Genomic DNA, 14,469 nt, shown 5'->3' with positions numbered 1-14,469 from the left:
ACCTCGTGATCCACCCGCCTCGGCCTCCCAAAGTGCTGGGATTACAGGCTTGAGCCACCGTGCCCGGCCTCTAATTTTTGTATTTTTAGTAGAGATGGGGTTTCACCATGTTGGTCAGGTTGGTCCTGAACCCCTGACCTCAGGTGATCTGCACACCTCAGCCTCCCAAAGTGCTGGGATTACAGGTGTGAGCCACCATGCCTGGCCCTCCTTTCTTATCTTGCTGGAGTCCCATGTCTGCTCTTCTCTGCACTCAGCCACCCTGGCCCGGAAGGAAGCTGCTGGGGACCAGCCTGCTGAGACCTATCTCAGAATCTCTTTGGGACCTCAGCTGCCCCAACCCTAAAATGGATAGGGAGATATAAATCTGGGACTCTGGCTGGGTGCAGTGGCTCATGCCTGCAATCCCAGCACTTTGAGAGGCCGAGGCTGGCAGATCACCTGAGGTCAGAAGTTCGAGATCAGTCTCGCCAACGTGGTGAAACCCCGTCTCTACTAAAAATACAAAGATTAGCTGGGCGTGGTGGCACATGATTGTAGTACTAGCTACTCCGGAGGCTGAGGCATAAGAATTGCTCGAGCCTGGGAGGCGGAGGTTGCAGTGAGCCGAGATTGTGCCACTACACTCCAGCCTGGGTGACCGAGCAAGACTCATCTCAAAAAAAAAAAAAAATCTAGGACTCACAGTCAAGAGGTCTGGCTAAGGGATTTTAATGAGGACCAGGCAGGGGCAGGCAAATGCTCAATCCAGTGTGTTGAGAAGTCCTGAGGGGAGCAGCAGGCCTAGAGCCCCCTCCAAATGCCCCTGTAGAGCTCACTACCACCACGGACAAACCATCTCCTGAAGGAACAGAGAAACGCCGGGTGGGCTTATTAACAATCTTCTCTTTATTTACAGCTCAAGAGCACATGCAACATGACGTCATGGGACTACAAAGGCGTGGCACTTCCCTCTCCCACTGCTGCACCCAAACTTTAAGAGGAACTACAACGCCCCAGGAAATTTCCTAAGAGTCAGAAGACCCTACACTGAGGGTCCCAGGCTGAGGTGCTTCACTTCATTTCCACCAAAAATAAAGACCAGTTGCAGCCCAGGAGCGTTGGGCCTCAGAGCCTGGGAGTTTCTCATTGCTGGTAATTAGCTAGGCAAACCAGGTCTCAGATTTGCCAACTCACACCGGAATGCAAATACCCCAAACTATCCAAATGCTCCTGACCACCCCACATTTCTGTTTGCCCCTTCACATCCTAGACGTGTGATTCTCAAACTCCATCGTGCCCAAGAATGACCTGGAGAACTTGTGAAAAGCCAAATGGCTGGATTCTGCATTTCTTTTTGTTTTTTTTTTTTTTTTTTTTTTTTTTTTTTTTGAGACAGGGTCTCGCTCTGTCACCCAAGCTTGAGTGCAGTGGCGTGATCATGGCTCACTGCAGCCTGGACCTCCTGGGCTCAAGCAATCCTCCCACCTCAGCCTGGAGAGTAGCTTGGACTGCAGATGTGCACCACCATGCCCAGCTAATCTTATTTTTTGCAGAGACAAGGTCCCCCTATGTTGCCCAGGCTAAGATTCTGAGTTTCTACCAGGCTCCTGGGTGCTGTTATCAGCCTGGGACTGTAATCTGAGTGTCTAGGGTCTAGAAAGCTTCTTGCACCCAGAAGCCACCCGGCCACGGATCATGTATCAGACTGCTTGTTCTGACTTAGAATTCAGAAAATACACTCCCTGAAATAGAAACCCCTGGTTCTACAAACTGCCCTTCCCTGCTGACCTCATCCCCAGGAAAGACACATTGCCTGTGAGTGAAGATTATCACGGAGCTGGCAGGGCGCAATCCAACCCCATGAAACCGCCCAGTGAAGACCCACAATAGCTTGCTTCTCTGGCCTCTCCACTGTCTGTCCCAGCACTGTTTTCCTGGCTCTTCTGTTGTTTTATAAACATGCTCCTCGCAGGTTTCATGTATGCTGTCTCTCCAGCTGCAAAGGGAACCCCACTGCAGGGGCCGTGTGTCCTCCACTTCCATGCTAGGTTTCGTTGGGTGAGTTAAATGTGGCTTGAAATAAGGACCCACCTGCAGCAGCCTGCTGGTAGGAGGGGTTGTGGCTTTAGGATTTACTCTGTGGCTTGGTCACTCCTCAGGGGGCTGTGAAACTGTCATTGTTCCTCAAGCCTTGGCCCTCATGTCATTGCACGCTCAGCCTATTCCCAGCAAGACGGAAACCACTCTTGGTGTCTCCAGACGAACCACGGAAAGGTGGCCCCGTGAAAACAGCAGGTATCCCTGGGATCGTCGGTGAGACTCTGGCCGAGGAGTGCAGGGGGGCTCAGGCCATGGGCCCAGCAGCCATTGCTTTCCACTTGGCCTCCTGCTCAGCACCCCACCGTGCCCAGAGTGTCTTTTTAGCTTCCTGCACCTATTTTATTGCAAAGCCAGTTACTCCTCCAGCCCTCTGCACATGCTGCCAAGGGCTAAGGCCAGAACAGTTTCCCAAACCTCTTTGACCATGGAAATCGCGCCCCGCTTTCTAAAGCAGCATCTCATGGTCCCAGTGTTCTATGGAACCGACTTTGGAGAAGGAGCTTGAATGGTGACTTAGAAATGACCTCAGGGTATGTGATGGGTCATTGTCAAAGAACAGAACACCTCCTAAAGTTCTCCTAGGATAATGAATTAGCTAACACTGGAGGTTTATTAGGTGCTAGGCACTGTTCTAAACAACTTATAAGAATTCTGCATTCACGCCTCTAATCCCAGCACTTTAGGAGGCTAAAGCAGGTGGATCACCTTAGGTCAGGAGTTCGAGGCCAGCCTGGCCAACATGATGAAACCCTGTCTCTACTAAAAATACAAAAATTAACCAGGTGTGGTGGCACGCTTGTCTGTAATCTCAGCTACTCAGGAGGCTGAGGCAGGAGAATTGCTTGAACCTGGGAGGCAGAGGTCGCAGTGAGTCGAGATCATGCCATAGCACCCCAGCGTGGGCAACAAGAGTGAAAGTCCGTCTCAGTAATAATAATAATAATAAGAAGAATTATGCATTCACTACTCACAACACCCCTATGAAGGAAGAGTTATTATTCCCATTTTACAGATGAAAAAATCAAGGCACAGAGACCTTAAGAAACTTTCCTAAGGTTGCCAAGGTGGTGAGAGGTGGAATTGACAGATTTATCAACAGCTGAACTGCTACAGATGGAAGGGGAGAGCAGCAGTTCTCAGCCCCAGCTGTACCTGGAGTTACCTGGGGGAAAATCTATGAAGCCAGACCAAACAAAACAGAAGCTTTGTGGGTGGGCCCCAGGCCTCTGAATGTTCCCACATGCCACGTGCAGCCAAGTTTGAGAGCGAGCAGGCTTGAGCAGGGGTTAGCAAACTGTGGCCCTCGGGCCAAATCTGCCCACTGCCTGTTTTTGTGTAGTTGGCAAGCTAAGAGTAGTCTTGGCACTTTTAAACGGTTTTAGAAAATCAAAATATTAATATTTTGTGGCTGGGCACGGTGGCTCACACCTGTAATCCCAGCACTTTGGGGAGCCAAGGCAGGCGGATCACTGAGGTTAGGAGTTCAAGATCAGCCTGGCCAACATGGTAAAACCTCATCTCTACTAAAAATACAAAAATTAACCAGGTGTGTGGTGGCACACACCTGTAATCCCAGCTACTCAGGAGGCTGAGGCAGGAGAATTGTTTGAAGCCGGGAGGCAGAGGTTGCAGTGAGCCGAGATAGAGGCACTGTACTCTAGCCTGGGCAGCAGAGTGAAACTCCACTTCTGAAAAAAAAGAATAAAAGGAGAATAATATTTTGTGACATGTGGAAATTATAGGGAATTCAAAGGTGTGTCCATAAGAGTTTTCCTGGAGCATAGCCATGGATTCATTACACACCGTCTGTCGCTGCTTCGGGCTACGGCAGAGCTGCGTAGCTGTGGTGAAGATCAGATGGCCTGCAAAGCCTAAAATATTTATTTGGCTCTTCACAGTAAAAGTTTGCTCAACCCTGGATTAGAGGATATTGGCTTCTGTACAAGCGAAAGAAATTTACGATAGACCTAAGAAAGAACTTCCTGGCAGAGAGGTTGGTTAAACACTTGAGAGGGCTTTGGGATTCCCAACTCTGGAGTTGAGAGGATTCCACCCACCCCATCCCTCTTTGGAAATACCAAATAGAGATAGCTAGGGCAAATAGATCGGCCTTGAATTTCCAACCATGGAACGGCCCTGGCCGGCAGTGACAGTTACAGATGAAAAAATCAAGGCACATGCATCTCTATGGGTGATGTCCTAGGACCATCTAACAGCTGTCCCCCAGCCATAGCAATGCTGGGTTTTCTTCCCAAGGTACTCCCTTGGGTTCTCGCCCCACAGAGCCAGCACAGTCTCCAGTCAGGCACTTAATGTCAGGCACACACAGCATGTGGGTTGTCTGGTCTCAAGTACGAAACTATGAAACCCCATCTCTACTAAAAACACAAAAATTAGCTGGGCATGGTGGCAGGTGCCTGTAATCCCAGCTACTCAGGAGGCTGAGTCAGGAGAATCGCTTGAACCCAGGAGGCGGAGGTTGCAGTGAGCCGAGGTCACGCCATTGCACTCCAGCCTGGGCGACAGAATGAGACTACGAAACTGGCAGATCTCCCTTTTTAAATTTTTTAGTTTTTTGTTTTTTTAGAGTCTCATTCTGTCGCCCAGGCTGGAGTGCAATGGCACAATCTCAGCTCATCGCAACCTCCGCCTCCTGGGATCAAGTGATTCTTTGGCCTCAGCCTCCTGAGTAGCTGAGATTACAGGCACCTGCCAACCCCAGAGATGGGGTTTTACCATGTTGGCCAGGCTGGTCTTGAACTCCTGACCTCAAGTGATCTGCCGACCTTAGCCTCCCAAAGTGCTGGGATTTCAGGCATGAGCCTTTGTGCCCAGCATTAATTTTTGTATTTTTGGTAGAGACAGGGTTTTGCCATGTTGGCCAGGCCGGTCTCGAACTCCTGACCTCAAGTGATCTGCCCACCTGGGCCTCCCAAAGTGCTGGGATTACAAGCATGAGCCATTGCGCCCTGCTATATCTGCCTTTCAGCTAGCCTGCTTTGATCTCCCAGTTCCCTTGCCGCCTCTGCTCCTCCTCGCAAGATTCCCATGCCCATCAAACTTGGACAGAGTCAGAACTAGCATATTTAATTTCTTCTAGATCTGCCTGCTTTCCTTGGTGCCTGACCCCAACCCTGGCTGATTTTCCCAGTGCAGTAAACATCCCTGGCATCTTTTGGGCGTGATCCAGGCCAGTGAGGAATTTGGCCAGGAAAGGCTTTTGTCATTTGCAACCTGATTTGCCCTGGAACAGAGAACTGGCCAGAAGTGAGATGCCAAGTGTGGGGGAGGAGGGTTAAATCGTTCTCCTGAAGTGACCTGAAGCCAGATCTGCTGGGACAGATGTTCTGGGTGGGCATTGTGGGTCTGGCCTGTTAGGGACAGTTAGCTTCAGATAGCACCTCATTTTCAGGGAGCCTCAACTTCCCAGTGGGCTCTGCTCCAAAAATATGGGGTGGGGTCCAGGGATGGTTTTGTGGTCCTGGAAATCACTACACTGTATGCAAAGTGGGAAAACATGGGCAATATGTGTGGGTTTTTTCGAGTCCATGCTTACATCAGAACCTCTGGGGTGGAAGCTCTCCAGAAAACTGTAACATGCCCATCCCAGGACTGGATGAGCAGGACCATAGGGTTATAGAGTCCAACACGATTCTTTTCCCCAAACACTTCATATCCCAGGATGTCAGCTATCGGACCACAGGGATCAATCTCCCCAACTTATTCCTGCAAGCAAGTACGTGCTTAAGGTCCAGTTTGTTTTGTTTTTAAACATGATACACCTTTGTCCAGGGAAGGCAGAGAACTGTCAAGTTATTCCAGCTACAGAAGAAGGGCCTACCAGGGTGCAACCCTCTCTTGCCAAAAGGCTTGGTGGATCTGGAAGAAATTCTTGGTTGTGGAGAGGGAAGAACATGGGCCTTGGAGCTGGACAGCCTTGACCCAGTTTCAGTTCCTTGCTCTGCCATGTTCCTGGTCCCAGGTTCCTGGGACCTCTCAGTGAGATCCCTGGACCAGCAGCATCGCATGACTTGGGAGCTTGTTAGAGCACAGAGCCCACTGAGTTGGATGTGTCTTTTTTTTTTTTTGAGACAGAGTTTCACTCTTGTCCCCCAAGCTGGAGTACAGTGGTGCCATCTCTGCTCACTGCAATCTCCACCTCCCAGGTTCAAGCGATTCTGGTGCCTCAGCCTCCATGTAGCTGGAATTAAAGGCGTATGTCACCATGCCTGGCTAATTTTTGTATTTTTAGTAGAGATGGGGTTTTACCATGTTGGCCAGGCTGGTCTGGAACTCCTGACCTCAGGTGATCTACCCGCGTCACTTCCCACAGTGCTGGGATTACGGGGTGAGCCACCATGCCCAGCCAGATATACATTTTTAACTGGACTGCCAGGTTACTCTTAGCATGTTCAGGTTTGAGAAGCATTGACCTGGGACCCTGGACAAGTCAAGTCAAACAACTCCAGCGGGCCTCAGTGTCCTCACCTGTGGCATGGTGATAATACCTACTTGAAAAGGTCGTTGTGATACTTCAATGAGATAAAGTAATCCAGGGCTTAGCACTGTGCTAAGGGCCTTGGAGATTACACAGTACATAGGAGGTGTTCCGTATTCATCTCCTGCCGGTGGACCTACTTTCGGGAAGTTTAAATTTCTTTTCCACGCTCAAAAACCCCCCTTGGTTTTGAACCTGAAGCTGTTGCAGTGCTGGAGTCGGACAGTAGAGGGCACTCTCGGCATTACCATCAAGGAGAACAGGACACGCGGGATGGAGGCTGCGTGAATCCAGACTGTGGGTGTGCAGGTGCCGCGGGCCGGCTGCTGGGCACCCATCCAGGTCGTTCGCGGGGCGGCTCCCCTCCTGGGGCTGAGTGTCCTAGGCCTGAGTCTGCAGCCTTAGCCATCCGTTCCCCCACTTGATCTCCCACTGCTAGTTACAAACAAATCGCCCAGCTTGTGCAAACTTCCGGGGCTCAGTCCCCAGTCCCGCGGGGTGCTAGACGTTGATGAAGGATCCCCGGTCGCCGTTGGCCGTCTCGGGCTCCACGCAGCGCCCTTTCCTCCGTGTAACTCTGCGGTTCCGGTGGAATTTGGCATAGCAGCGCAGCCCTGGGAGAAGGGAGGCAAGGAGGTCAGAGGCGCAGAGGGCTGGAGTCCTCCCATTCCTTCTCCTGCATGTTCTTGGGCCTGCCAGCTCTCTCCCGCCTTCTTCTTTTTTTTTTTTTCCTTTCGAGAAGAAGTCTCACTCTGTCACCCAGACTGGAGTGCAGTGGCAAGATTTCAGCTCACTGCAACCTCTACCTCCTGGGTTCAAGCAATTCTCCTGCCTCAGCCTCCTGAGTAGCTGGGATTTACAGGCATGTGCCACCATGCTAGGCTAATTTTTTTTTGTATTTTTAGTAGAGATGGGGTTTCACCATGTTGGCCAGGCTGATCTTGAACTCCTGACCTTGTGATCCTCCCACCTCGGCCTCCCAAAGTGCTGGGATTACAGGCGTGAGCCACCACGCCCAGCCTCTCCTGGCTCTTTTATTCTGTCCTGCAACCCACCCAGTCTCCTCATGGCAGCCCCATTGAGCTTAAAAGACTCATTCCTCTGGGAGAGGGGAGAAATGAACATGGAAGGAGCATGGGAGGATTCAGGGCAGTGAAAATATTCTGTGTCACATGTAATGATGGGACATGGCATGCATTTGTCAAAACCCATAGAATGCACACACAGTGAACCCTAATGTACACGATGACTTCGGTTAGTAACAGTAATCTATCACTATTGGTTCGTCAAGCAACAGATGTACCGCAGGAGGCTAGGCGCGGTGGCTCATGCCTGTAATCCCAGCACTTTGGAAGGTGGAGATGGGCAGATCACTTGAGGTCAGGAGTTGAGACCAGCCTGGCCAACATGGTGAAACCCTGTCTCTACTAAAAAAGTACAAAACTAGCCAGGCGTGGTGGTGGGCGCCTGTAATCCCAGCTACTCGGGAGGCTGAGGCAGGAGAATCACTTGAACCTGGGAGGTGGAGATTGCAGTGAGCTGAGATGGCAGCACTGCACTCCAGCCTGGGCAACAGTGCAAGACTTTGTCTCAAAAACAAAGCAAAACAAATGTACCACAGGACGGCAAGATTTTTCTTTGTTTTTGAGACGGAGTCTTACTCTGTCGCCCAGGCTGGAGTGCAATGGTGCAATCTCAGCTCACTGCAACCTCCACCTCCTGGGTTCAAGCAATTCTCCTGCCTCAGCCTTCCAAGTAGCTGGGATTACAGGCACCTACCACCACGCCTGACTAATTTTTTGTATTTTTAGTAGAGATGGGGTTTCACCACGTTGGCCAGGATGGTCTTGAACTCCTGACCTGAGGTGATCCACCCGCCTCAGCCTCCCAAAGTGCTGGGGTTACAGGCATGAGCCACTGCGTCCAGCTGCAAGATGTTATTAATAGGGGAAACTACATGCAGGGCAAAGAAGGTATATGAGAACGCCACAGTCTGTGCAATTTTTCTAGAAAACTGCTCAAAAAATAAAGTCCACAGGGTGTGGTGGCTCACACCAGGAATCCCAGCATTTTGAGAGACTGCAGTGGAAGGATCGCTTGAGCCCAGGAGTTCCAGACCAGCCTAAGCAACATAGGGTAGACCCCATATCTCTACAAAAAATGTAAAAATTAGCCAAGCATTGTGGCACACACCTGTAGTCCCAATTACAGAAGAGGCTAACGTCAGCGAATCCCTTGAGTCCAGGAGTTCCAGGCTTCAGTGAGCCTTGATTGTGCCACTGTACTTCAGCCTGGGCAACACAGTGTGACGCTGCCTCAAAAAAATTTTAAAATAAAATACACATATAAATTCAATTAAAAAGTCTATAATTTTGGAAAATTGAAAAGGAAAAAGTTTAGTAACTTTTTAAAGTGGCTTAAATTCTGCCCTTCCCTGCAAAACCTCCATGGCTCTCCACTGCTTTTTTTTTTAATTTTTATTTTTTGAGACGGAGTTTCACTCTTGTCACCCAGGCTGGAGTGCAGTGGCGCCATCCTGGGTCACTGTAACCTCTGCCTCCTGGGTTCAAGTGATTCTCCTGCCTCAGCTTCCCAAGAAGATGAGATTACAGGCATACAGCAACCACACCCAGCTAATTTTGTACTTTTTTCGTAGAGATGGGGTTTCACCATGTTGGGGAGGCTGGTCATGAAATCCTGGCCTCAAATGATCTGTCTGCCACAACCTCCCAAGGTGCTGGGATTACAGCTGTGAGCCACTGCGCCTGGCCTCCATTTCTTTTTTCTTTTCTTCGGAGAAGGTCTTGCTCTGTCGCCGGGACTGGAGTGAGTGGCAAGATCTCAGCTCACTGCAACTTCTGCCTCCTGGGCTCAAGTGATCCTCCCTGCCTCAGCCTCCCAAGTAGCTGGTACCACAGGTGTGCGCCACCATGCTCAGCTAATTTTTTTCTTTGTTTTTGTATTTTTAGTAGAGATGGGGTTTCTCCATGTTGGTCAGGTTGATCTCCAACTCCCAACCGCAGGTGATCCACCCACCTCGGCCTCCCAAAGTGCTGGAATTATAGGCATGAACCAACCAGTCTGGCCTCCAGTGCCCACTTCTGTCTATACTTTCTAAAACAACTGCAGGACTCATTTGCATATTATTATCTTTTTTTTTTTTTTTAAACAGAATCTTGCTCTGTTGCCCCGGCTAGAGTGCAGTGGTGCTATCTTGGCTCACCACAACCTCCGCTTCCTGGGTTCAAGCGATTCTCCTGCATCTGCCTCTGGAGCAGCTGGGACTACAGGTGAGTGCCACCACATCTGGCTAATTTTTTTTTTTTTTTGCATTTTTAGTAGAGATGGGGGTTTCACCATGTTGGCCAGGCTGGTCTTGAACTCCCAACGTCGTGATTCGCCCACCTCGGCCTCCGAAAGTGCTGGGATTACAGGCGTGAGCCACCATGCCCAGTCAAGAATATTTGTCTTTCAGATATGCACAATAAAATATTCATAGGTGAAGTAACTGTAAGCTCTCAGGAATTGCTTACAAATCATGTCAGAATAGCCGGGCGCGGTGGCTCACGCCTGTAATCCAAGCACTTTGGAGGCCAAGGCGGGCGGATCACCTGAGGTTGGGAGTTCAAGACAAATCATGTCAGAATAAGGAAAGTAGGTAAGAGGTGACACAGACTGACCACCAGTTAGTATCTACCGAAGCAGAGTGATGAGCAATGGGCGTTCATTAAACTATTCTGACTACTTCAATATATATTTGAAACTTTGCAGAATACAAAATTTATACTGGCCAGGTGTGGTGGCTCATGCCCGTAATCCCAGAACTCTGGGAGGCCAAGGCGGGTGGATCGCTTGAAGTCAGGAGTTTGAGACCAGCCTGGGCAACATGGCGAAACCCCGCCTCGACCAAAAATATGAAAATTAGCTGGCCTGGTGGCGTGGGCCTGTAGTTCGAGCTACCTGAGGGGCTGAGATGGGAAGACCACCTAAGCCTGGGAGGCAGAGGTTGCAGAGCCAAAACTGCACCACTGCACTCCAGCCTGGGTGTCAGAGTAAAACCCTGTCTCAACCAACCAAACAAACAAAAAAAACCTGAAACTATTCCCCCCACTTTCCTGGCTGTGTCAGTTTGGGCATCATGAAGCTTTCTGTGCCCCAGTTTGCTTATTTGTGTAGTGGGGATCACCACAGCCCCTTTCTAGGGGTGGCCATGGGGATTTCAGTAGAAAAGTGCTCAGCACAGAGCCAGCGCACCTAGGCGAGGTGGGGGCATGGAAGAGTTAAAGAGGCAGCTGGCCAAATGCATCCTTCCCAGCGACATGCTGGGAAACCCACCCCCACCCCGTTATCACACTTGGAATGTCTCCCCTGGGATAGAATTTGGGTGTGAAAGCGGCGGCCTTCTGAAGCTGGATCTAATTTAAAGAGATGTGCTCCTGTCTCCTCCCTCCTCCCCGCTCTAGATAGTGGGAGATCACGACAGCTTGTATTTCAAAAGTTGAGAAAAGCAAATCTCAGAAACAATGCCAAGAATTGGGACTAAATGAGTTCACAGATTGGGAAGGCACGGATAAAGCTGTTCTTGCTCACGTCTTCGGCTCCCGAGGGATTCTCCCACCTACTCCCCCCCCCGCAGGCCCTCGATCCACCCTCTGCTGGGAAAGCTTGTCCCCCACTCAGTGCAGAGCCAGCTTCGAGAAAGGGAGGCTTTGTGGTTCTCAGAGCCTGCGGAGCCCCCTGCAAAGGAGTCTGGACCCACCTTCCACACACATGCAGTCGTCGAAGCATTTGTTGTTGAGGCCTCGGTTGTGGGGTGTGCAGAGATGCTCCCGCAGGTCGCAGCAAGTCCCTGCCAACACAGAGACACACGCAGTCAGCCGAGCCGAGCCGCCCCTCCCCGAAGCCCTGCACTCGTTCCCACTGGACAAGAGATCCATCATCTCTGTGGCAGGCTGTGCCTGGCGGGGTGGGCCATCTGGTGTGCAAGGCTCCTGGGTGAAACCGCAGACGGATGTCATGGCCGAGGCCCCCAAGCGTTGGCGGCAGAGACCCCAGCTGCCTCAGATAGGCAACTGATTGATTGTGGGAAGCGCGAAGGTGGTGTGACAGAGCGGATTGAACATTTGGGGGCTGCCAGGTGTGGAGTCAGCTCAGAGCTGGGAGGGGCCTCAGGATCCCCGACACCAATGTCCTCTTTTGACAGATGGGGAAACTGAAGCCCTGGGCACCTGCCATGGAGCCAGCTCCCAGGCGACTGACCAGTCTGCCCAAACGCGGGCCTTTTCTTTGAGCCCAGAGTGAAAACAATAGTTTGGGAATGAAGCAGCCTGTCAGGGAGCTGGTGGTCTGCCTTCTACGATGCTAACTGCTGGTTTGGTTGCTATTTTGTGGAATATTCTGGTCACCTATCTAACAGTCGTGGTGCCATGGAGGTGTGCCACTCGGATCTCTCCCGGGGAAAGCGCTTGCTGGTGGCCTCCAGCTGGGAGCAGCTTCAGGGCCACCTTGGCCCATGGCAGGCTGTTCCCCACAGCCCCTGCCAATGACTGGCACGGGGGTTCTGGGGCCCCGGCCATTTCTGCTCAGGATGGGCCTTATCTAACAGGCCACCTCTGCACCGGAGCGCCCATCACACCCCCAAGACCTTGCATGATGTCTGGAGCTTCCTCTGTCCAAACCGGCCTCCTCCCACTTTCCTCATTCGAAAGCGTTTCCCACCCCCAGCCCACCCCAAAATAAATCTGCGGCACTTTTTGTTGTGTTTTGTTGAGACAGGGTCTTGCTCCATCACCCAAGCTGGAGGGCAGTGAGGCGATCACATCTCGCTGTAGACTTGACCGCGCAGGCTCAAGTGATCCTCCTGCCTTAGCCTCCCAAGTAGCTGGAACATCAGGTGCACACCAGCAAGCCCAGCTAATTTTAAAAATTATTATTATTTGTAGAGACGGAGTCTTCCCATGTTGGCCAGGCTGGTCTTGAACTCCTGCGCTCACGTGATCCTCCCGCCTCGGCCTCCCATAGTGCTGGGATTATAGGCATGAGCCACTACGCCCAGCCTCACACTTCTGACTTACTTCAGTATCTGCTTCCTGGAGGGCCTGACAGACCCTCAAGGGCCAGGGGTTTAGGGCATTAGTTCCAATATCCGGCTTCTTGTTTTTAGACTGTCTCCATGGGGACAGCTGCTGAACAGTGAGGATGCCACCAAAAGCATCCCCAGAACGCCCGGCAGAGCAGTGAGGGGACAAGGACAGCATTAAGCTCTGCCTGGTGTCAGGAGGAAGAGGGCAAGAGGACCATCCGATTCAAGGCAGTGTGGGGCTGTGGTGGACAGGCTTTCCAGCCAGGCTGACCCAGTTGGAGCCACTTCTTAACTGTGGGACCCTGGGCAAGACTGCCCCTCTGGGGCTCAATCACCTGGCTTGAAAACTGGGTTGTTGTGAGTAATGTATTGTTTTTTATGTTTTTGAGACTGAGTTTCACTCTTGTTGCCCAGGCTGGAGTGCAGTGGTGTGATCCCAGCCCACTGCAACCTCCGCCTCCCAGGTTCAAGTGATTGAATCTCCTGTCTCAGCCTCCGAAGTAGCTGGGGTTACAGGCGTGAGCCACCATGCCCAGCTAATTTTTTGTATTTTTAGTAGAGATAGGGTTTCGCCATGTTGGCCGGGCTGGTCTCGAACACCTGACCTCAGGTGATCCACCCACCTCGGCCTCCCAAAGTGCTGAGATTACAGGCATGAGCCACTGCGCCTGGCTGTGAGTAATGTATTAAATGAATTAATGTCTGATGGTAACTCTCAGGAAAGTGGCAGCTGTTGTTATTATTTATCATCCATGAAGGGTCAAGGATCCTCAGGTTCTGGGAACCCCCACTCCCACCCAGGTTTCCTCCCAGCACCCAGGCTGGTGCCTTGAATGTGGGTGCTGGCTGGTACCTGGCAGGCAGTCTTGGTGATGGTCGCACGGTTCCCCTTCGGCTGGTGATGTTTCGTTACTGTCACTGGAGAGCTTACCCCGGTGTTTCTCTGGGGACAAGAAGGTCTGTCATCAGAAACTGGGGCCCAACAGAGAGGGGTTGAGCACAGGGACTCAGGTGTTGGAGTGCCCATACCACTGCCCTACTGTGTGGTTTGGACAAGGCACTACACCCCTCTCTCTCTGCCTCAGTTTTCTCTCCTCTAAAATGGGATCCACAGTACTGTAGACCTAACAGGTATTTTCCCCCGGGGTAACGTGAGTGGAAACAAGGAGGCGTGTGGCACGTGATAAGCACGTGACAGCATTCTACATTCCAAGCGGAGTTTCCACATTGGACTCTATGCTCCTCCTCTCCCCGAGTCCCAGCTTTGGACATCTGAAGATGAGACAGGGCTCACTGGGGCCCCCACCTCAACAGATGGTGCCGGAGGGCCGGGCGTCTAGGCATGGAAGGTGATGGGGCAGGTGGGCATACCTTTCTTCTTTGCAGAGGGCCAGCCATCAGGTTTTAAGTCTTCATAGTCGGTCCAGTCGAACAAGGCCATGTCCAGCGTGGGCATCACCTCCCCGTCAGTTCTGGGCTGTGCCTGCCGGAGACAGTGGAGAAGGCGAATGTTGGATCCTTCAAATCCATGGAAGCAGGAGTGTGGAGTCCCAAGGCCAGAGGCCAAAGGAGACACTTCTCAGAGGCCACCTCATCCTCTGCTGGGCAGCCTGGAGTCTCAGCCCGAGGTCATAAAGACAGCTGTCCGAGGCTCCTGTTCCAATGGCCACTAGGATCATTCCCTCCCTGTGCAGCCATTACTCAAGAGAGCTCATGCAGACACACACAGGTGAATTACCCTCCAGGCCCGCCAAGGAGGGGCAGAGGCCACCCACAGGCTGGGAAGGCATTTTTTTTTTTTTTTTTT

At 51.6% G+C, this 14,469-nt stretch overlaps 1 protein-coding gene and 1 long non-coding RNA gene across 2 annotated transcripts in view; one reads left to right on the top strand and one right to left on the bottom strand.

Annotated features, from left to right (window-relative positions):
- Positions 1 to 1,112, top strand: part of LOC108286419 — an 8,753-nt gene extending 7,641 nt beyond the window's left edge. The window contains exon 2 of the long non-coding RNA XR_001817919.2: positions 899 to 1,112. This is a non-coding gene — a long non-coding RNA (uncharacterized LOC108286419). The remainder of the gene's footprint in view (positions 1 to 898) is intronic.
- Positions 1,113 to 6,316: 5,204 nt separating this feature from the next.
- DRAXIN (dorsal inhibitory axon guidance protein) overlaps positions 6,317 to 14,469 on the bottom strand; it is a 31,661-nt gene continuing 23,508 nt past the window's right edge. Inside the window, exons 4-7 of the mRNA XM_017504257.2 lie at positions 14,034 to 14,145; positions 13,516 to 13,605; positions 11,340 to 11,429; positions 6,317 to 7,194 (exon numbers count right to left, since the gene is read on the bottom strand). Of these exons, the coding sequence (XP_017359746.1) occupies positions 7,082 to 7,194; positions 11,340 to 11,429; positions 13,516 to 13,605; positions 14,034 to 14,145 (405 nt within the window). The 3' untranslated portion in view covers positions 6,317 to 7,081. The remainder of the gene's footprint in view (positions 7,195 to 11,339; positions 11,430 to 13,515; positions 13,606 to 14,033; positions 14,146 to 14,469) is intronic.

The sequence above is a fragment of the Cebus imitator genome, unplaced genomic scaffold, assembly GCF_001604975.1.
Source record: "Cebus imitator isolate Cc_AM_T3 unplaced genomic scaffold, Cebus_imitator-1.0 Scaffold15, whole genome shotgun sequence".
NCBI lineage: Eukaryota > Metazoa > Chordata > Mammalia > Primates > Cebidae > Cebus > Cebus imitator.
The sequence above is the reverse complement of the archived record's forward strand: the minus strand, read 5'-3'. Positions and strand labels throughout refer to the sequence as shown.